Source organism: Cupressus sempervirens, chromosome 2, assembly GCF_028749045.1.
Source record: "Cupressus sempervirens isolate cs-2001-9-10 chromosome 2, ASM2874904v1, whole genome shotgun sequence".
Taxonomy (NCBI): domain Eukaryota; kingdom Viridiplantae; phylum Streptophyta; class Pinopsida; order Cupressales; family Cupressaceae; genus Cupressus; species Cupressus sempervirens.
Window position 1 is genome coordinate 465,097,595 of NC_143119.1, and position 22,644 is coordinate 465,120,238.

General features: G+C 33.5%; 1 protein-coding gene across 1 annotated transcript in view; it reads right to left on the reverse strand.

The window, feature by feature from the left end:
* Positions 1-349: 349 nt before the first annotated feature.
* LOC149573060 (uncharacterized) overlaps positions 350-22,644 on the reverse strand; it is a 42,042-nt gene continuing 19,747 nt past the window's right edge. The window contains exon 2 of the mRNA XM_089815906.1: positions 350-468. Within this exon, the coding sequence (XP_089672032.1) occupies positions 350-468 (119 nt within the window). The remainder of the gene's footprint in view (positions 469-22,644) is intronic.

Consider the following 22,644-nt stretch of genomic DNA (forward strand, 5'->3'; position numbering starts at 1 on the left):
TATCAATGAGTCGCTCCCAACTCAAATGATAGTCTAAGATGGTGACATCATGAAGCATCTACTACATCACTGTCCGCCCCTCTGTTAGGGTCTAATCATAGTACACCTATGACATATAACGAAACTTGGCATCATTATACCTCACATCCATATCAGAACTTAAAAGTATAGCAGTGTAATCAAACATATAACTCACTGGATCACCATGGAAAGGTACTCAAAGGATGTCATACAAATCCTCTATGGTGGTCAAGGCCTCTCCAGTCAGTGAGTGAAATGTATTATGCTCACTATACCACCACTTAGCAAGCATAGTCAGCAATCCATGATTCACCCGTATATGGGGCATCTATATAACCCATCTCAAGCCCATGCCAGATATGGTGGCAATCTCATCATCTGTCAGATACTGTACAACCTGCAACCCACCACTTTGGGGGCTCTGATAAGAAGCACAGGAAATACCATCTACAACACAAGCCATGCAAACATCAGTAACACATCAAAAACATGATCAACACACAAAATTCAATGAAAAATGTTTCAAAACAAGTTGTGCAACATTTCCTACTATATGCAGGCGATATAAAATTTTGCTTACATATCATGCAATAGTTCTTGATATACTTGTGCGATACATTTTTGCGATGCGACATTTTACATTGATTTGTGCAACAAATGGGTATGATCCATACAACATAGTTTTTATTGCCTGTACGATACATTTTTCAATGTGAAGTATCGTGTGATATTTTATAAAGTACTCGTGCAATACTTTTTAAAATAGCACACAATATTCCTTATTTTACTTCTAAAAACATGCAAAAAAGGATTTTAAAAGCTTAAAAAGTGGTAAAAAGGTGAAAAACTTACCGACTCCTTGTAATGGATTGGCCAATTGTGCAACCAATTGCACTCAAAATGGTGTCGATGGATCAAAATGCCTATTAATGCCATTTTCTCTCTCCAAATCACTCTAAGCTCTCCAAATTCACAAAAGAAAAAATGAATTTGAAAATGACCTGTGGACCCCTTTTATAGCCTTCCAACCTCATTTTGACCTAATTTTCAAACTCCTCATAATTCTACAAAAATTGCACCCCTAGTTAATTTCAATGTCTTGGATCCATTTTTGGGATCAAAATCAAAATATGAGTTCATCTTGATAGTCAAAATTACATTTTAAAATTCTACCTTCTTTTGAGCAGTTAGCTGACCTTTTCAAGTCTAATCTTCAAATCTTTGTTGGGGCATCTTCATTTCTTCATGTCTTCATCATTTCTATGCTTCATATCTACTCCAATTTACACTTTCATGTCTAAAATAACCTTTCTACTTGATTTGACCTAATTTTTGCTTTATCTTTCATGGTCAACTATGGTCAAACTGGGGCATTCTATCATTCTATAAGGTCATTCTTTGGTTCTAATCATCTATATGTCATCGTGGACATTACTATATCTCAATTTTATTAGATCTCACTTGTTTCTACATTTCCCTTACCTCATTTCGATTTTGATCTCGAGGGGGCAGAAATACTCTATCATCGTTTGCTATAGATATCTATTTCTTAGGGGCATATGTTTGATCTTTTCATTTGCTCTAGGATCTATCTACTTTGCTAGGTGTTAGTATTCTTCTTGAATTCAGACATTGTCTGTTTCCTAGTGTTTAGTACTACCGCTTTCAGGCTGTATATTAAGGATTTGCTATCTTTTTTTGCATTTCATTCTTCAAAATTAGATATCTATATCTATTGCTGCCGGCTTGGCTTCTATTTACTTTGACATAATGTGTTCCCAAATAGAAAATGCATTAGTCAAAGAGGGGCAAATGTAATCACTTAAAAATTGTCATCTAGATTATTAGCCCCCTTCTCAGCATTTTGGCTAATTTAATTAATCATTTACCTAGACAAAATTGCTAATAATCAATTAATTTTATTATAACCTATAGTTTGGCTATGCTATCCTAAGTTCATTATTTGATTAAAAGAACATGTCCCCTTTTAGTTAAATAAAAGACCTCATTCTTCTAACCCACTTAGAGTGCACACATAAAGTCTTTTTTCTATTTTTCAAATTAAAAGAAAAGGGTTTTTTGACTTTTGTCTTGTATGTGAAGTCAACTTCTATTTATTGGTTGACTTGCTTGCGCAGATGGATCACTTCTATTTTTAAACTCCATCATTGATCTCCCATCATCTTGACCTTGATCTCTACCATCCATATGACTTTAAAAGAGAGAGCTTTCCTCCTCAAAGGATTCATCCACCTTTTGAATATTGTTATGTTGTAGGTTTTCTAACAGGTTTCTTTGGAGCTTTGTGGAGAACTTCCATTTTCTTGTCTTCATTCTCTCATTCCATCACATTCTAGCTTAATATCATGTTGCATGTTAGTTTAGTTTCTCTTATGCAATGATTTTTCTTACATAGCTTAATCAGGTTGGTGGTAACACTCTCATGCTTGCTTAACATAGCTGCATTTTGCATATTCATACTAGTTTAGTTTACATTTGCATTGCATTATTGAGGCATTCTTTGTAGACATTTGCACTCTTGCATCTCGTCTCTAAGAGAACCTCCCATTGCATGGTTTACTAGCAAGAATAGCATTCCTAAGGCTCAATTGAGAGCCTTCATATTTAAATCATACTCTCTTGCACTTTGTGGATAATGAGCTCTAAGCTGACATCCAAGCATTCTAAACTCATGGAATCACTTGGATAGAAGGGTTTAGAGTGTGACACATTTCTAGTGTACAAATATTTGGTTATCCAATATTTAAACATATCTCTTATTATGTTAGATGTGGATTTAATACTATGGTGATTTACTTCATTCTTGCTTTGTTATGCTTTACACGAACGTGAGTAATCTAAATGGATTATTTCAGTATATTTGAATAAATGGTTAAATTAGGTAATTAATGCTTTTATTGCTTTGACTGTGTTATTATATGCAATTGCACTTGATCATGTGTTCTACTGTACAAGATTTATATCCCTAGCAATGGCATGTGGAGTTAGTGATTCAATTGTTCATATGTTACCAATGTCATCCCTATATGGTTGAGGTATCTTTATTAATTGTTTAAATTAAACCTTCTCATGATTTGATAAATCTGGACTCATTTGCATTATGTGGTTAGACCTGTGAATGTGTTTGTGCATTTAGAGGTTTGCATTGTCGTGAAAGTTTTTAAGGAAATTTATGTGATTTTGGGTTTTCAAGCTTTATTTTACTTGATTTTAATTTCTAGCAACTTTTCCATAGATGAATTCCAATTACTTGGAATAGTCTATTTTCATTTCTATGATTCAGAGTTTAACTAGGTTACCTAGTTATTTACCCCAATCGATTATTCACTCAAAAAGTGAATAACTATCCAAAGAGGAAATTAATTCCTCACTTCTCACTTTTGAAAATTACAAATTTGAGAGCTTTTTCCAAAATCCTCTTCTAGAGGATTGTGTTTCTATTCATTGTGAGAGTTGTGAGTGTGGGATCTTCACGACATCAGTCTCATTGGATCCAACTTCAGGAAACCTTGGTTTGCCATGACTTTTGGCAGCTTCTGCGAGATATTTATATTAACTGGTTGATTCTTGTTTTAGTCCTTTTGGCTATTAGGTAGAGCTTTCCCATTTTTATATTTTAGCTTTATTTCTACTTCCATTTTTGGTAGTTGTATGCTAGGAGGCTAAGAACTAATGTTCCCCTTTGTTTTTGATTGCTAGTTCTACTCGGTTGGACAACTATGAACATTTTCCTATTTTTCAAGATGAGGGTTTGGGGTTTCACACTGTCATGTTAGTCACTTTTGCATATGATGTCTAAATCTGAATTTTATTGGATTTTGTGGCTTTTATGCCCTAAGACCAAATGGGTTTTATTTTTAAAGTTTTCGAGTTTTGAGGTTTTTACCTCGATTTGTGTGTAGTCCAATTTTCTCAAGTTTTCTTGGCATGATGTTAGTCATAGACTTAGATCATTTGTAGGATGTTAGTTAGACCATTGTTGCACTTTTATGATTGCATTAGGATGTGTGTCTCATCTGTACTCCCAAGGTTGTATTCAGTTGAGTGTGTTTTAGATTGTGTTCTCATCCACCCCTTGTGTTTTGAATTTCATGATGCTAGTGCACCCAAGAACAAGCATGTGCGTGTGTATTTATCGGGTGACTTGCAAGGCCCAGACTCTCAATGGTAATTTGGTTGAGTTATTTCTTATGGGTTTGGGTTAGGAATGTGCATGCCTATGGGCACTCATCGTTGGATGAGTATGGGTAGGGTAGGGTAGCTTCATGGAGGGGCTTCTACCGCAACCTTGGTGACATTTCCTAGGTTGGCAGAAAGAAGGCTTAACAAGTGATAACTAAATAAATTACTGGGTAATAAACTTAAGATAATAAAATGTGTGACCATCGGATTAAGTTCGAGGACACAGTGCATGAGCCTTCCATTGGGAAGTTGATTCAACACCATGCTAACTTTGGCTACCTAATGCCAAGCTATTTCCCCTCTAGAAAAGTCCCTACATAGTAACTCATTGAGTGTATCACCAAGACTTATTGTACTTGCATTGTCTCATGATCTTGGTTGTAGTCATCTTACTGTTTGGCATGAGTGTTAGCCATGGATGTTTGCTTTATGTGTTTCGTGGTTGGATCATCATCTCCATCAGCACAACAAGAGTGGACCTATAGGTTTCATGTGGTTGGGAGGTGTAGCTACCTATACCACTACTGGGGACCAGCGTACAAAGATGGTCTATTATTCTAGTGCAACTAGTGCTTGATGTTCACTTGGTATATTTGAGATTTCAGAGTATGCTTCCTTTTTATTTATGCTTTCATTGGAATGCTTGGATATCATGTTTACATGATGTTATTCACTTGATGCATTCCTATATTATGATGTTTAGCATATGATTAAATGATGTGATTTTCTTAGTTGGATTATCTATTGCTTATTGGTTTAGCATGTTCAATTTCCTGTTTTTATGATGTTATTACATTTTAGAAGTGAAGTCCTAATAAGATAGCTATGAATATCTAGTTGGTAGTTTGGGATGTTATGCACGAGGGATGGCTAGGGCCTTCAAGGTCTCATGATGCTATTATGGTTGGGAGGATTCACGCATGAGTTTTGTTGTTTTTGTACATTGTGATGTTGTTTTCAGTATGTTTCCTTTACTATTGTGGTTTAGATGGTTAGTTGTATTTCTATTTGTTGCTTTTGTGTTCGAGTGTCCAAGCCTCAACTTATGGATGTGGTACTCCATGGTGTGGAGGTTCTAAGTCTCTATTTTATCTCTCTAAAGATTTTTGTATTATTTCTTGTTATTCCTGGATGACAGTGTTCCAGCACTGGACGATACTTATAAAGTATCGCACGCCTAAAGAAGAAGTATCATGTGATGCTGGAAAGTATCACACACCTTAAAGGAAAATGTCATGTGATACTAGAAAGTATCGCATGCCTTTTGGTGAATTGTTGTACGACACTAGAAGAGCGGTGCACAACTTTAGGGGAAATGTCGCCTAGACCCTGAAACTCTCGATGACCTTGGAAGAAAGGTCATATGATACCAAAAAGTATCGCCCATGTTGTATGAAAGTATCGCCTAGGTTTGTGAAAAACTTGCTCAAACAACTAGCAAGTACTTTCTGACTTGACCAAAAGATTTTGAGAGGTGTTTGGGATACCCATTGTAGATTTTTTGAACCCTAGTGTTTGACTTTTTAAATTCAAGATGTTTCGGATTCAAATGTGTTTTGTGACTTTCGTAGTTTTTCATTTTTGGTCAATAGTGGCATTTGGAGATCCGTTGGTGTTTGGATGTTTGTTTATTCTTCTGTTGTGATATTTATGATCTTTGTATATCATTTTTCATCTGCATTCATACTTGTTTAGAAAAAAAATATCTTAGTTTGTATTGATCCTTGTTCCAAGGATCTTCGGGTAGGGCATTAAAGTTGTAACACTTCACCAATATGTCATTTGTTTATGAGATATAATGAACACTTTATATTATCCCTTCCAAAAAACCATGCTAAGTAGCCTTAAATTTCTTTTCTAATATGAAATTTTCATTTGTAAACATTGGTTGCATTCATTTTCTACTTGTGACAAATCATCATAACTTTCTGACTATAGATTGTTGGTTGATTCACCTCACTTCTATTCTACACCATTTCACTTATTATGTATTGATCATTTTGAGAATTACAAGTCAAATGAACTAAAGTAGTGCTCTTCCATACAAGGACACTATAATTGAAGCCTGACATAGAATTAAACCTCAATGAGAAAATTCATTGTATAGAAATGAATGTTATGAAAGCCTCGTTGAGATTTGATTTGGAACAAATGACTATGTGACAGTCATAGTTATACAAATTGAAAGAAAAAATTTCAAAATAGGTACTTGCTTCTACTTATTTAAAAGTTAATACCTTTGATTTAATCATTTGATTGAATATCTCTCATAAAGGGAACCACATCTCTTTGTACTTTGATAATACTTACATAACCATTATTGTTGTATGAATCTTTTCACCTAATTGCATTATATTTTCTACTTCATGATCATTCTTGATGTTATGTTGATAGTTAAACATGCTAATAAACATCTCCACTTTTATCCATTTTTAATTATACATAAATCCATAACATGTTTCTTAATGAAATATAAGGTTTCAATTACAATGCATTGTCCCTTTGATAATCTATTAGTTTGTTTTCACTTGTTTACAACTAAATGCAATAAAAGGTTTCATGTATTATGATTGCATGTCCCTTCAATATTGTTTAATAGTTCTTCCCCTAGATCTTGTCCACACATCACTAGTAGACAAGATTGTTGCACAAAACAAAATAAGCTAGAAATGAATTTGGGTTTGGGGTTTGAAGCATGGATACATGTGTAGAGTATACTAGTGAGGTAGAGTTAGTCATTGCTAAGATCCATTGGATATAACCCCTTTGAATTTTGTCATTTTTAGGATCTAGCATTAGAAATTAGGAATACAGGAGCATCAAGATAACGGGAGCACAAATGGCCAAGACAATCAGAACAACCTCCAGTCATTCAGAAAATGACTAGTCCTACCCTTCTCTTATGCCTTCTCATTTCACACATATGTATTCATCTTAATATATTAAAAATTCTGAATTTGTCTTTAGCTAGTTTCATGGCTTGTGTGAAGCAATAAGAAACTTTTAAGAATAAATATTTACATTTTAATAAAAGAGTTTTATGATGTATGATGTAGTTCTATTTGTTCTCTTTCCTTCATCAAATGTAATACTTATACACATAAAGCAATCAATGTAACTGCATTTCTTGGAATATTATACAATGAGAGCAATTTTGAATGTACCTTTCTTTAGTAAGTAAAAGTTCTACTTGATTGAGCCTATAGGGTGAAAATTAGGTAACACTAACATTAGTGGTTCTTATATTACTCACAAATCCATTGAATCTGTAATATCTATCTGTATATCACAAATTAATGTATTTGTAACATGTGACAACATAGTTTCCATACCTTGTTCCATTCCTATTTACTTATAGTCTGCAATCTCTAGTGATGTGTATAAAGTTGTTGCATTTGTCACATGTGACACCATTCAACATAACATTATTGTTTCCCAAATTTCTTCTTGCATTAACATTCAGTCTTTTATTTTTTCTTTCATTATTTCATTGATTATGTCTTTTGCATTCACATAACTTATGTCCATAAAGTCAATAATTGAAAAATATCTAGTAAAATCAATTTTACCTTTGCATTCTTTCTTCATGTGACAATATTTGTTGCATGTGGAACATCTTCCCCTAAAATGCCTTTTCTACTCTTTAGGTTTCTCATTTTGATTTTTTTTAAAATTATGATCTTGTATAAATTTATCTTTTGATTCCTTTGAACACTCACCCTCAAGATAGCCAATCCTTGCCATATCTCCTTTAGGCTTCTGTTGCATCAATTGCTCATCAAGTATGCCATTATCTAAGTATAAATTTTCAAGATGCAACTTGTTTCTACAAGCTCACCCTTTATAATATTAGTATACTTCTCAAGTTCTTGATACTTAGTCTTTGAATCTTTAAGTTTGGATTTTACCTTACCGAGCTGAGTGTTCAAACAGTTGCATCTATCAATTTTTCTCTTCATATCTGCTCAATTTTTTCTTTTAGTGATTTTCCTTATTTAATATCCTTAGCCATCTGAATTGATGTAACTTCATGTTCGTGTTTCAGAATATGATTCTCCTTCTCAAGTTTTGTAATCAAATTTGATTCATTGTTAGGTTTAGATTCCTTGATCTATTTAGCTATCTCCTTCCTCTTACTTCTTGAGACATTAATCTAATCTTTGAGTTTCTTGATGTAATCTTGTGAATCCTTAAGCTTCAACTTTAATTACCTCTATCTGGATCTTCAAGTGTCACCTCAAAGCTACCTTACAAGTTATCTATATCCATCTGGACTCTCCTCAAGCTGCAATTTTTTTTCTAAGGAGTGAAGATCAAATACCAATTGTTAGAAATAGGAAATACTAAGGGGGGCAAGGTGAATCAATATTGCAACAGTTTTACACCAAGTTATTATTTCAAAACTTAACCATATGCATTCACTAAGAACAATACTAAAAAGTAAATAAATTAACAACAAGAAACTCATAATACCATGATTTGTTTTTGAGGAAACCCTATCCAAGGGGAAACCTCATTGGGGATGGTAACCACAATTATTTACTAATTTGAAAATATTTTGTTAGGAGTTTTGACCCTATTAGGAGTCATTATAAACATTTAGTGTGTTAGTCCTTATTAGAGAAAATTACCTTGTTAGAGGTCTCAACCTTGTTAGTATTAGTTTTATAATGGGATTTCACTGCTCAATAGGGATTCATTGTCCAACACATAAGAGATAGTGATTATAATGCCAAAATAACTGTGTTGATATCACAATATCTAATTATTCATTTATGTAGCTCACATGCATTCTAATCAATTATTGAATCTAACATCTAATTACTTGAACAACATCATGTCATATACAAAGTTCACATATCATCATCATACATCGCATCCAAAAACTAACTCCTTTGTATACCTTTCCAAGTTATTTTCTCAATCGGCTTCTAAATTGTTTTTCACAAACAATGTGGCACATTAACAAAAAATTAATATTATAATATGTTATCTAAAGGTTAACATCTAGGATGTGGTTCCTTCAATGTTAAGTAATTGAATTGACAAGGCAATTCAATTCCTTGGACCAATTTATGTGATTACTAACGCTTACTCTAAATTTTGCAATATCAATCATTTTACATAACATCCATCCAAAATGTGTTGTTGTGATGTGGAGCCTAATCAAACTCAGAGGTTTATTCAATGCAGTTTCCCTCAAATTATTTTTATGGGGGTTTGAGGGAAACGTCCTTCGGGGTCCTAGGGCAACACCCTAGGTGTGCTCCTTGTTGTAGTTTAGGGTAGGGTCAAGGGGAAATGCCCCCGCAAAGGTTTTCAGGGGCAATACCCCTAAAGCCAAAAATGACCTTATATTGCAAAAGGTGTTGGCTACTATTTTTCTATTGGAAGACCTATTCTAGCCCTAATTTTGTAAGCAACAAAAGATTGTATAAAATGGCTTAGGGTTAGGGATTTTATAATGTATGGTGATATTGTAGCTTCTTGCAATGGTAATTGAGCTGTAAGGGATTGCAATAATCACTGGATAATAATAATATTGGATTTGCTATTGGTGGAGGTAGCCCAGGGATTTGGTGAACCATGTTAAATCTTTATGTCTTGTGTTCTCTTCCGTGCAATCTATTATTTTCTGATATTGGTTATATTTGCATGTAACTGTTATTTTTGTCCATAGTTAATCCTAACAAAATGTATACCAATCACTATATGAACTTGATTAAACATTCTTAAACCATATGCATACCTTATACTACCAATCTCCAAAATTGTGGCCATAGAAGAGTAATATCAAGTGTGCTCACTAATTGAAAATATTTGACTGTACATTGTCTTCTTGGATTATACTTAGGCATTTTTCTTGATTACCCATAACTAAAACTAATCATTAAGTCAAGTGACCATACCAACTAATTATTTTGCCATCAATGAAAATATATGTGCCTTCAATACCTCTCATACATTAATAAACCCCTTGGCTTATTACAAGGATGTTCTACCAAGAAGTGGTCTTCTAAAGCTATTAATTGTCTCCAAGATGTTTTTTAGAATGTTGATCTCATTGCATGGGAGGAGTTTGCCATGAAGTTTTATATTCCTAGTACTTAGTGTTGGATATAATTGTTCAATTGTGTGTTGTCTTTGATGTCACACAAATGTCATATCAGGCAAAAGACAGAGTCTACCGAGCTCAGTTGGTCAGCAAGGCGAAAGATAGAGTTTACCAAGCTCAGATGGTTAGCAAGGCAAAAGACAACATCTACTGAGCCCAGAAGGTTAGTAAAGAAAATTTGCAGTGTCTACCAAGTAGATAGTTGTTACCGAGCTTTCAAGGTTAAACAAAGAAATTTAATTGTTATCGAGCTCATTCGGTCATCAAAGGAAATGTGGCAGAAGTAGTTCTTACTGAGCTCTCACAGACAGTGAAGGAATTTAGTTCTTACCGAGTAAACTCGGCAACCAAAGGATTTTGTAGATGTTGCAATGTTAACCAAGTCAAGACGGTTAACTCAGGAAATTTCTGGAAGCAGTATTTACTAAGCAGGGTCGGCCAATGAAGGATTTCATTGTTTTGTGAAATAACATTTATTTGTTTAAAGTAATATTTGTAGCCGACTGATGTATGGATTATTGGTAAATTTAACATGAGAATGAGCCGACTTGATAATCTAAATGGTATAAATAAGAGGTCAAGTTGCAAATTCTAAGTATGGAAGTAGAATTGATGTGATATGAGGACTAATTATTATGGAAGCGAATTTGAAGGATGATCAAAGATCATTGAGGAGCAGCAAAGCCATATTTGATCAAAGAGGATCTAATGATGCAGAACAGAGACCTGTAATCAGAAAATTCAGTTGCATCTTGTTCAGGTCACATTGTTGCTTTCTAACAATTGTAGTAGTGATTTCAAATCTCTTAACAGAGTTGGTTTAACAACCATTTTGTAAATCCTCTAACAAGGTGACAGTTTAGTTAATTTTTTCTAAAGACCTCTAGCAAGGCCACTCCTAATAGGGTGATCAAAATCCTCTAACAGGGTCACACCTAACAGTGTGTATTGTAACCTTTAACAGGGTTGGCTCCTAATAGGGCTCACTTTAGAAGATTGAAAAATTGGTAACTAGTTACTTGGTGGTCTTTCCCATATTGGGTTTCCACGTTAAATCTGGTGTCTCTTGTGTTCATTTTATTTTCAATTGCATACATGAATGCTTGAAGATAAGTAACAGTTTAATTTACTGAGTTACAACATTTTTGTTATGTTTACCGAGTATCAGAAGTAACTAGATCTTTAAGACATCTAAGGGATCTGAGGATTAATTTTTGTTAGTAACTGATTCACACCCCCCCCTCCCCCTCTTAGTCACTCTCTCTTTAATCCCAACACTTAGGGTATACACTACTCTAGCAGATGCCTACTCTTTCCTTAATCTTCTTAAACCCTGTTGTAACCCTTTAGTCTATTCTACTCTCCTTGAGTGGTGTGATATATCCCTTGTATTTGGTCAAGGCTAAATATAATCACTCCTTTCTCAACCATAAATTTGACATCCTAGACCACCTTAATAGAAGATAAAATATTAATTTGGATTATCAGTACTGGAGTAAACACTTGTCTAACCCATGTCATAAATCCATTGAACCCAAGATTGCTTGTTTTTATTTTGTGCCTCTTCCTACATAAACTGCCCTTAAAGAAGCCTAATGACTAGCCATATATTTGCCTATTTGTAGATGTTGTGAGTCTATTTATCATGTTTTTGTTGATTGCCTATTTTCCAAATAAGTTTGGGGTACTTTTGGCTCAAGCTTGAACAACAACTTCCTTCTTGAACATGTGATCTTTTGAACTATTTCAAGTGACAACAAATTTTGCAATATCTTTTGGTAAATATTTCCCTCTCTATTTCTTTGGAATATTTAGAAATTTAGGAATGATGATGTTTTCAATGGGAGGGTTCAATATCTTTTCGAGTCCTCACAAAGACTCATATCTTTTAACATTGTTATGCAGGTTACTACCATTCTCAAGTTGAAAGAGAAAAAAATTCCTTAAATTGTTTAGAAAGGGAAAAGCAAAAGTTGACAGGAAGGATGTCACATATGGCTATACCACTCTCAAATAAAGGAATGAATTTGACATAAATTTGGAAAAACTCATCCAATAGTTGAAGAATGAGGGAAAGTGGAGAGGTTCAAGCATTGGGAGCAATGATCATGTAAGTCATAACATAAATAAGATTTGTAGAACAATTTAGATAGTTCCCACAGGAGGGCAAAGATCTACTGCTCAGACCAAAAATGGCATCCCAACTACTCATCGCTCAGGTTTTGCAGGGATGACTTTTGTAAGGTTCACTTATGATCACCCGACATCACTAAGTCACCCCAAGATTATTCCTAATGTGACACTAACTGAAAACCTAGAGGCAAGCATTTCAATCTTCTAGTTGTTGGTAGACCACCATCCATAGATAAAGGATGGTCTATCATGTTTTAAAATTGTTGGTTATGATTATATTTGTATATGTCTTTCGTAACTTTTGATATTGATCATATGGTAAACTCTACTGCCCTAAAATTCTATTATATATTCTGGATGTAATGCTCTGAAAGTTTTTTAAATATATTCAATAGGACAAAATAATTTTGGAACTCACAAATTCGATCTTCGTTATGTTTGAGTAGTATAAAGATTACATTTTTTATAAAAACATTTAGCGAATCTATTGAATCACAAGATTCATTTTCTCATAGTTTGTAATCTTAAATAGATAGACTTTGCATGTTTAAGAGAAGATTTAGAGACAATAAACAACCATTTAATGGATGTAAGACAATATATATGTATTTATGTATTAAATTTCACTTTTTCTCTTTATGACTCAAATTTAAGATATATACAAATTTTTTAACAATAAATAAATATATTTAAATACAAACACTAAATCTCAAATCAATAAAATTATGCAAAAATTAATTTACAACAATTAATAAAATAACCAATAAAAAAGTTTTTAAAAAATTGAAGATTACAAAATTGAGCAAATCTAAGTGAAAAAGATAACTATAAAAATAAAATAAGTCTACAATTAATTATACGAAGAATTAAAATATAGATCAAATTACAGTAGCTACATATAAGAAATCTTAAATGATTGAGAATTTCAAATATGCTACAAAGCAAAATATAAGCTAGCACTTGCACAAATCAATGCAAGGGTCTAGTCGATTCTAATTAGAAGTTGTTGTGAACATGATAGTGTAACAAAAGAGTTTCAAAATAAATTATTTCTAAATTGTTTTATTTACTTGATTGCTAATTATGTTTAGTGGAATCTAAAAGTTCAACACCAATAGAAAAGAGCAAATTTCTGCATAATATCAGTAGATCATGAGGAAAGTGGATAACATTTTGGAAAAATGTAACAAAAATAAATTACAACATAGAGAATCAAATTTGTTGGAACATAACTATAAATTGTGATCTATAGATACAAAAAAATATTGATGACAAGCATTGTGAAAATAAATATTCTCTGATAACCTCCATTGTTCACTTTCCATGAAAACTCTGTATTGTTGGCTATAATGGCAACGAATCTTTCTCATCTTCAAATATTTCTGATTACAAAATTCATATACAACCTAAATATGTATATATCTTTCTATAATCTATTGTGAAATAACTTCACTTTGGCTTTCTTCATTTTGCCAACAAATGATACCTTCGTTGTATGCATTGCTTTCATAGTGCTAACAAATGACATGATCCCATTAGATAGGTACATATAGAACTTAAACATGTTAACATTTGACATATTATCATTATATTACAACACCATTTAAAGCTACAAAAATTTAATGTTTTTCTATGTTTTATTGTATTTGTTTGCAACTTTATATACCAAGTTCATTAGGTTTATTGCTACCTGAACATTAGCAAAAAAGTTCTAATTATTAAACTTTTAACATGCATTTGTAATGTTCACCATAGTCCTAACTACTTAAAAAACTTGACTAAATGCATCTCTTGTCTCATCTTTCCAATAAAATTACCCTAAATCCATGAGAGAAGGGCTCAATCCACTTAAATGAATTATCCCCTCAATCTAATTAAATAAATTATCCAACCAAACCACCATTGAAAACTCCTAATTGAATTCTTGAATCAAAACTTTACTCTTATATAATTAAAAAAGATAATCCTTATCAATGTTCAAAATATAAAATTTCATATAATTTATGTAAAATCTCTAATGATGAATGTATAATGTTTCTAAATTAAATCACGCAAATTTATGTTATTTTTTGGAATAATTGTGTGTATATTTGTATTAATTTTTTGAATAATTTTCTAGAAAAAAGTTTTAAAATAATATAAAATTCATGAATTATAATAACTTAAACACAATCATACTTATAAGTTCAAGCACACAATATTTATTTCTATCAATATTTTTCATCACACTTCACAATCTATCATCCCTACATCTCTATAAGAAAATTAACATATCAATTTGTGAAATTCATCTATTGAAAAATATTCAAAATGAACTGCTACAGTATCATGGGGATGTGGAATTGGATATAGCCAAAATTCACCATTTTACAGCAAGATTATTTAGCAATTCCAAACTTGTTTAAAAAAATCATAAGAGAATGTATAGCAAACAAAACATCCACCTATGCCTTTGGCGGTCTCTTCAAAATTGTAATAAACTAATGATAGCAGGCTACATCTCGTCCAGTTCATAGAATGAAATAACCAAGCACACTTGTATCTGGTTTTGAGCCAAATAAAAAATGGATGTCTAAGGTGGCACCAAGAACTCTAGTTTTATGAAAGAGCTCAAATACAACGTCCTCTAGAGCCATACAGGTTGCAATGGGCCCCACAAATTGAAGGTGAAATGGGAAAAGAGAATCTGATACACCCAAAGCATCGAGTGCCTTCCCGACATTAGGCCACATATTGAAGGCAACTTTGACATTTATATCATAACCCATTTTTCTTAAACTAGATAAATCACTATTGTTACTAAAACTTAGAATTATTTCAAAATTCTTTATCTTTTATTTAATTGAAATGAAATTATTCAGTTAATGTGGTCATTAGGAATAAAAGAATCAGTTTTGTTTACCTTCCATTTATTGGTTTCATTGCATGCGAGTGGGGAAGAAAGTGGGGGACAACACACAAAAGGTAAGCTATTGTTTGTAGTTGACACAAAGAGAAGGAAAAACAAGACGAAAAAGAAATTGGAAGCACATCAAAGAGGAAATTGTGGATTGAACAAGAAGTTTTAAAGGTCGCCAACGCAATACAATTATTAATCCTTACCATTCCTATTGGGTGTTTAGGCACTCAATCATCCAATGGAAAGAAAATGTGGCTTTTGGGAAGAATTCTAGAGGAGACTCAACCCATGTGACCTTTGGGTGCACATTCTAATCATCTACCAATAATCCAATGTTGGGAAACTTGGACATAGCACGTAAGAAAGAAAAGATAGGAAGGGAGATTTGGAAAGAGTTATAGTGGGGATAGATGGAAGGCATCCTTGTTTGGCTTTACCAGGTTCACATCGCTTATACTCATTTATTTATTCTTGTGTTTCAAAATCTGAGACTATAGTAGAATGCAAAAAATAGATCTTCTTAAGAACTGCTAAAATTTTGCTTGTTACTTGAATACTATAACGAGCCTTCTTGTTGCAACTTTTTGTGTGTGTTTATAATGGTTCTTGTCGGTAACCTAACTCTATTTATTCATTCTGATTAAAATATTGTTGTATTCCCTTCACTCGGTGCAAATTCCAATTGATTTCTCTAAAGAGTCGATCCTTGTAGTCTCAAAAGGAAATGGAAATGTTTAATGACAGTCCATTTTAATTTTTGACCATTTCCCTCTCTAATTTAACCGGACAGCTTAGCTTTGGGTCTGGATAAATTAATGAATAGATAGTCACACTATCAGAGCATAGTTGACATTGCCTTCAGATTGGGCACTACCCTATTGGACGTCGTATGCTTGTCTCGTTGCTAGAAACCATTTTTTCATGAGCCACTAAAGATAGGTAGCTTGAACACTTTTGGCTATATACATTCAAGCTTGTTGGAACTGGGAACTTGTCACACCAAACCGAGGGGGGGAAATGAATCTGCACTATCCGTTCCTTGGAAAATTATACCTCCTGCTATGCTTTCGGATCTGTTCCAGCATCTAGTCTGTTCAACTAGATTTACTTTTGTGTAATCAATAATCAATTTTCTGGTAAGACCATTGAGCATTATAGATCTAGTCTTATATGCCAAGAAATTATCTGTTGAACATGGCTGCCAATCAAATTTAATTGTCTATTGATGCTCTCCTTAAATGAAAATTATTGTAATTAGCATTGTTAACCCTTATAACTCTTGCGAATCAATACAAATATCATAACATGCATCAAGCCGAACAAGCACTTCCCAGGTTCAGTACTTTCATTATCTATTCGAAACACATTTTACTATTTCCAATTATATACTTAAGTGCTATGTATATATTGAACTCAGTCACAATTATAGAGTCGTAGCTAACACCTTGGAATGAATGTTAATGATAAACAACATAAGAATGTGACATGGAGGTCATCTTCAATAATGTCACTTCTGCATCTATTCTCTTATCTACTACTAAGGAAACATCATGTTGTTTGAAATCTCCGCTAAGTAAACTGTTATTTAATTATGTTCAGGGTAACATTGTAATTTAAATGTATCTTATCGTATGCCTATGTGTAGGCATATGTTGATTAAATGCAAATGATCTTGAAAGTGTTACATAATATTTAAGCAATGTTCACATCCTTCAATAAGCATAAAATTACTGTATGGCCATGTGTTGATAGTATATAAGGACTTTGCAGTTAGTTTTGGAATTATTACATACATTGAATCCTTCTTTTTCTATCATGAGTGTGTTATCTTCCTTATGAATATGTGTTTTACATGATTAATATCTTGGAATTCATAATGATATGTTTGGAAACAATTTTTAATAATCAATGTATAGTACTCTAAATTCTTGAGAAAGTTGTGATTCTGGGTGGGAAATATATTGCTATTATACTTATTAATATTGATATCTTACCCATACTATGAGATGTCAAATTTATTGTAATAGGAAGCATTTTAAATCTACTAGGGTGAATGTGATAAACTATTAATTTCCATCCTTACTCATACTTGCTTTGTAAAACGTTTATCTTGTTACATGATAATTGCACACAGATGGAAGGAAAGGTATTATTGAGTTTAGGACACATAATCTTGGGACTTATTATGTTTGTTTAAGTTCCATTATGACATGGTGGAAGTCCTTTCTCAAAATAAATAATGACAATGAATGTATCCTCTATACTTCATTTCAATTTATGGTGGGTAATATGTTATTTTTCCTTATGTGAGTTAGAATATGAATTTTGATATATTCTTGAGAACTGAAAGAATGGTTCTTTGTGTACCGGTGTCTTATAAGATGAGCTCAAGATATGATGATATACTTTGGATGTTATGCGATGAAGAGTAAGTTTCAATTATACTAGAGAAAAGATATATTATACTTGTTGCACAAAATTCCATTACTATTTGTAGTTTTACTTGTTTAGACTATCTCGTTGCCAAGATGGGTATCTTTCATGTTAGGAAAGATTTTGGGGAAGTTTAACAGCGTTGTGGTAGGGTGGTAAAGCACACCTACAATTATTCTCATCCTTATGTTTCTTGAGCAAGTTCTGGAGCCTCTATCAGAATGGTCGATATGTTTAGAACTTCTTGGTATTTTGGTATATGACTTACTGATTATGGGTTATAAATTTATTAAGTTCATTGTAATTATTTTAAACTAATGTTAATTAAAAATTAATGTTGACTGGTCAATATTCAAATGACCTTGACTCTCGTTGAATCTTTTGCTTTTTATGGAGAGTGTTGATGTGGCATTGGTTTTGCATGGGTAGTCCTTACAATTTCAAAGGCCATTGGCATGCTCAAGTAAAATTTTATGAGTTTTTTAGGAGTGCTTACCTATGGACTACTAGTGTAGTGGCTAACTCTACAACACCGCCTCCTACGAGCACAATATCTTCTTCTTATAACATCAACAATTGAATTGAAAATAACAACAAAGAAAACACTCATAAGGCGGTAATTCATAGTGAGCATCTCTATGTCCAAAGTAGATTTTTTCGGTGGCATGCTTCTCCAGCAGTAAAAGCACCATTCCTGTAAGCACCTCATTGGCGAAGCCACCACAATAGCTTTGTTGCATGTCATAGTCAGCCACGTGGTAGGCAAATATGGCCACCTTATTTGGGTGAAGGAAGATTTCAACCTTTTCCCTTATTTTATTGGAAAGCTCCTCTATCAGACCATTGACTGCGATGAGACAATCAAACTTGACTTCCCCGAGTAATAGCCTATCAACTAGATAAATAAAGGGCAGTAATAACTAGCACTTGCACCAATAGGGTGCAATGGTTATGCCAATTAAGAATTATGTCATCTCTAATAATTTTTTATTATATCAAAAAGTCAAAAGATCAATACTAGAAGAAATTATACATCATAATTTCATGGATCAAGTATATTGCCATTTACAAATATATAGGAAAGAGAAACACAATATGGTTCAATGGATCATTGTTTTTTAAGTTGTTGAGACTTGTAGAGAATATTGTCATAGTACAAAAATGTTTAGGAATAGCTCCCTAGAAGACCTGCACAAATCAAAGAAGAAAAACTATTAAAATTGTGCATGATAAATTTAGTATCCTAAGAAAATGGTTGTTTTGTGTTGTGGACCTTAGCAAGTGTATGAGGAGAATGTGTGAGAAATTTATAGCATTAAGTGGCATAAGAAAATAGTTTTGTTGACTTATGTACCTTAGATTTGTTAAAGAGAGCACTGTTGCAACCAGGCTTCCTCTTTTTGCCTTGAGATTGTATTTAAGTTATCTTGCATTTTGGAGTATCTCTCGAAGGAGAACATGGGTTGAATGCGAAGGTCATTCAATGTTCTAACTCTAGACATAAATGCACATGAATGTCAACCCCTGCCTTTTTGTCTTCCCAATGTCAATTGTTGCTTTTTGCAGTGTCAGACCTTGAGATTTGTGTATGGTTATAGCCCATGCCATTTTGAGTGGTATTTTCCTTTGACTACCTAGTGACATAGGAGTTATGGGTACAATCTTGGGGTCATCTTTGTTCCATGGGGGTCCAGTATAATTATCGATCCTTGTGGTAATATACATTGGAATATCAAGTGGTTTGGAACTAGGACTATACATAATATCAACTACTTCACCAAGAGATCCATTTACAAGACCTACTTGCGTCCATATGTTTGTCATGAGCATGATGCATTGGCCTTTACAAAGTAGCACTCATTTTTTGAGTTTTTCATCACTAATTGCATTGTCCATTTTGTTCCTTGTGTTCGCTGCAATACTTATTGCAATAGGGCAATTCAACAATTTCAGCATTTATTTATTGTGTAGATTAACCAAATCATTAGTAGAAAATAGACGCATTGAGTGGTCAAATTCTTCCCTTTCAGATGATGTTATTTGTTTGTTTGTTCGGGTCATCAACAACTGCCAATCTTCTTGCCTTGGCTTTTCATTTCATATGTTTCGTAACATTTGATAGAATTATGTTTGGGTTGTACTTTCACCTTGTTGTTGAAACATTATTTCTAAAGTAACAATTATTGTGAACTACTCCCATAGAAACCTAGCGCTAGAGTGTGTTGTGTAGATAGGTTTGTCCATCACAGGTGGCAATTGCACAAGGTCCATCATAGGTGGAAATTGCGCAAGGTCTCCAATTGAGCTAGTGTGAGTGATTGGCTTCCTTGTTCTGGTGTCTCACTCTTGAGTGCATTTCGTATGCAAGCAATCAAGTAGGATTTTCTTGTACTAGTTGTCCCTTGAATGATCATGTGAAGTGGTTTGGAACTCAAGTGATTCTTGTGGTTTATAATTATTTCTAAAGAAATTTATGGCTTTTTTGACAATGTATAGCTTGGGATGTCAAAGTTAGACAACATGCTTTCCTCTTGCCAATTTGTTTTCTTTTCAATTATGAATTGTGTTGCAATTACATGTAAATGTTTTGGTATTGTAACCAATTCCCATCTATTGTTGTGATCAAACTCACGCCTACCAAGCATTTCAAGTTCACTTACGCTGACACAACTTGAGGGCCCCATTTGTGAAAACAATTGCCATTCATTTAGCTCTATTGTTTCGTCCATGTTGTATCATTGTTACTTTCATCTTCTTCTAAGATTGCTCCCTTTTGGGTAGTATGATTGACATGCCATACATAATATCTTGTTGCATTTATTTGCTTCTAGTTTGTAATAATTTGATCCTTTGTAAGCCCCATTTCGATCTCTATATGACAAAAATATTTATATAAGAGTAACTCACTCTAACATAATATTTTAAATTTCTCTAACTCCTTATCTAGGATGTTGTAAAACTTTGGGTAGACATTGACTATGGCTTTTACCTATCTCTTTTTCTACTTGCTTTGTTTACGATTCACAGAATAGGTGTGTGATCTTGCAAATTCAAGAAGTGTTAGTGTTTTGAGCTCTGAGGGTCATTAAATGTAGCTATGCAAGTAGGTAGATTGAACTTGGCTTTCACCCTTTTTCTTTGTTATCTATTAGAATACTTTTCGTCCAACATTCAAGGATGCAAAAGGACAACTGCATATGACAAGTGGTAGTTTTTGGAGCATGTGGCATGTTTCTTATGCCCCTATATCACACTTGCAACAATCTCTGTTATTAACTTTTGATATGCAACGAGGACTAGCATGTCTTCTTTTTGTGTTGTTGATATTCTTCTTAGCATATTCGTACAAGTATCAAATGCTTTCTCTGCTTTTGATGCATATTTGGTGATGTACTTGAGAACAAGGGCTTGTGAGATAACTTACTGACAATCTATATTTTCTCTCTAGATCTTTAACATATCTTTGTTGGTTATGTTTATCCTATCATCATTTCATGCAGGTGCATATATTTTAATCCCATCACTATCACATGATAAAGTGGAGACATTTTGTTCTTTCCATGGAGCTTTATATTGACACTCTATTTTTTTACCCTTCTTCCACAAACATGTTCCCTCTTTACATTTTGTGTGTCTCTGGACATGGTTAATAATTTCTTCATAGTCATGTACATGATCCGTAGCGAATATCTTAGCTGTATTGAGCAAGCATGGATCATCTAGCAAAGCTCGAAATATTGTATTGCTTCTATGAGCTGCATCTCTAGGGTTCCAAGCGCATACATACATGTCAAAAAAATTGCGTGCTTTTTCAACCTCTGCATCATTTTTCCAATCATTTTTTTCCATATCCAATGCATTTCTTAGCCAGATAAAATCCATGTATGTGTGCATTCCCTCTATGTTGCCATTCATATATGTACCAATAATCTTTTGCACCAAGAAGTTTTTCAAGCCTCTTCATGAAATATTGTGAATCGCTTATGCAAGCAAGTACAATGATGTGGGGTGGGGGTTGTTTATCCTGTTTGCCAACCATTGTTTTCTCAAGACCATATTTTGATAGGTGTGTCATGTGCAAACAGACATTATAGATCTAGCCACTTTGTGTCTACTACACTTAAAGGGAAAAATAACGTCGATGCTCCTAGTTGATTGATCATGTTTGTTAATTATGAGTGATACTTTTTCCAATATTGTCTTGTGCCTCTGATTGAAGATCCAAAGTTCATGAGTTCCTCTACAAGTTGTGAGTTTGGGAGGTTTTCTAGATGACTATGGAAACTTTCGATGGTGACCAATATCTTCTCTTCAACGTTTCTCTTCATGAACACTGTTGCAAGGGCTTGACTGCGATGTTGCATCATAAGATTGTAGATAAAATATCAAAACCAAAGGTGCTTTCCAAACCTATGGTCATGAAACCTCATCAAGTGTAATATATACTCATGAAATTATACTTCTTGTAGTCGTAATTGCATGTGTTATGCAAAACTTGTTGAGGAGAGGGTGGGAATAGCCATATCCAACAAGCCCTTGGTGTTGTATTCATTTATTGGAGAAGTGTCTATTTCAGGCCAGTTGATGACATCATCCATATTGTTCTCCAATTCCAATGTTTTCTTAATAATTTCTAGCTCATGACATCTATTTGGCAATTTAGACATGAATGATGATGTGCATGGAACACTATTTTCAGTTACATCTCCATCAATTTCCATCTTGTCATCTAGTATCACCATCCCTTCCTTTGTTTCAATGCTATGAAGCATGCTCGAAACATCTATTCTTTTTTCAAGGATTTTCACTAAGCATTCAACATCTATGGTGACATCATTAT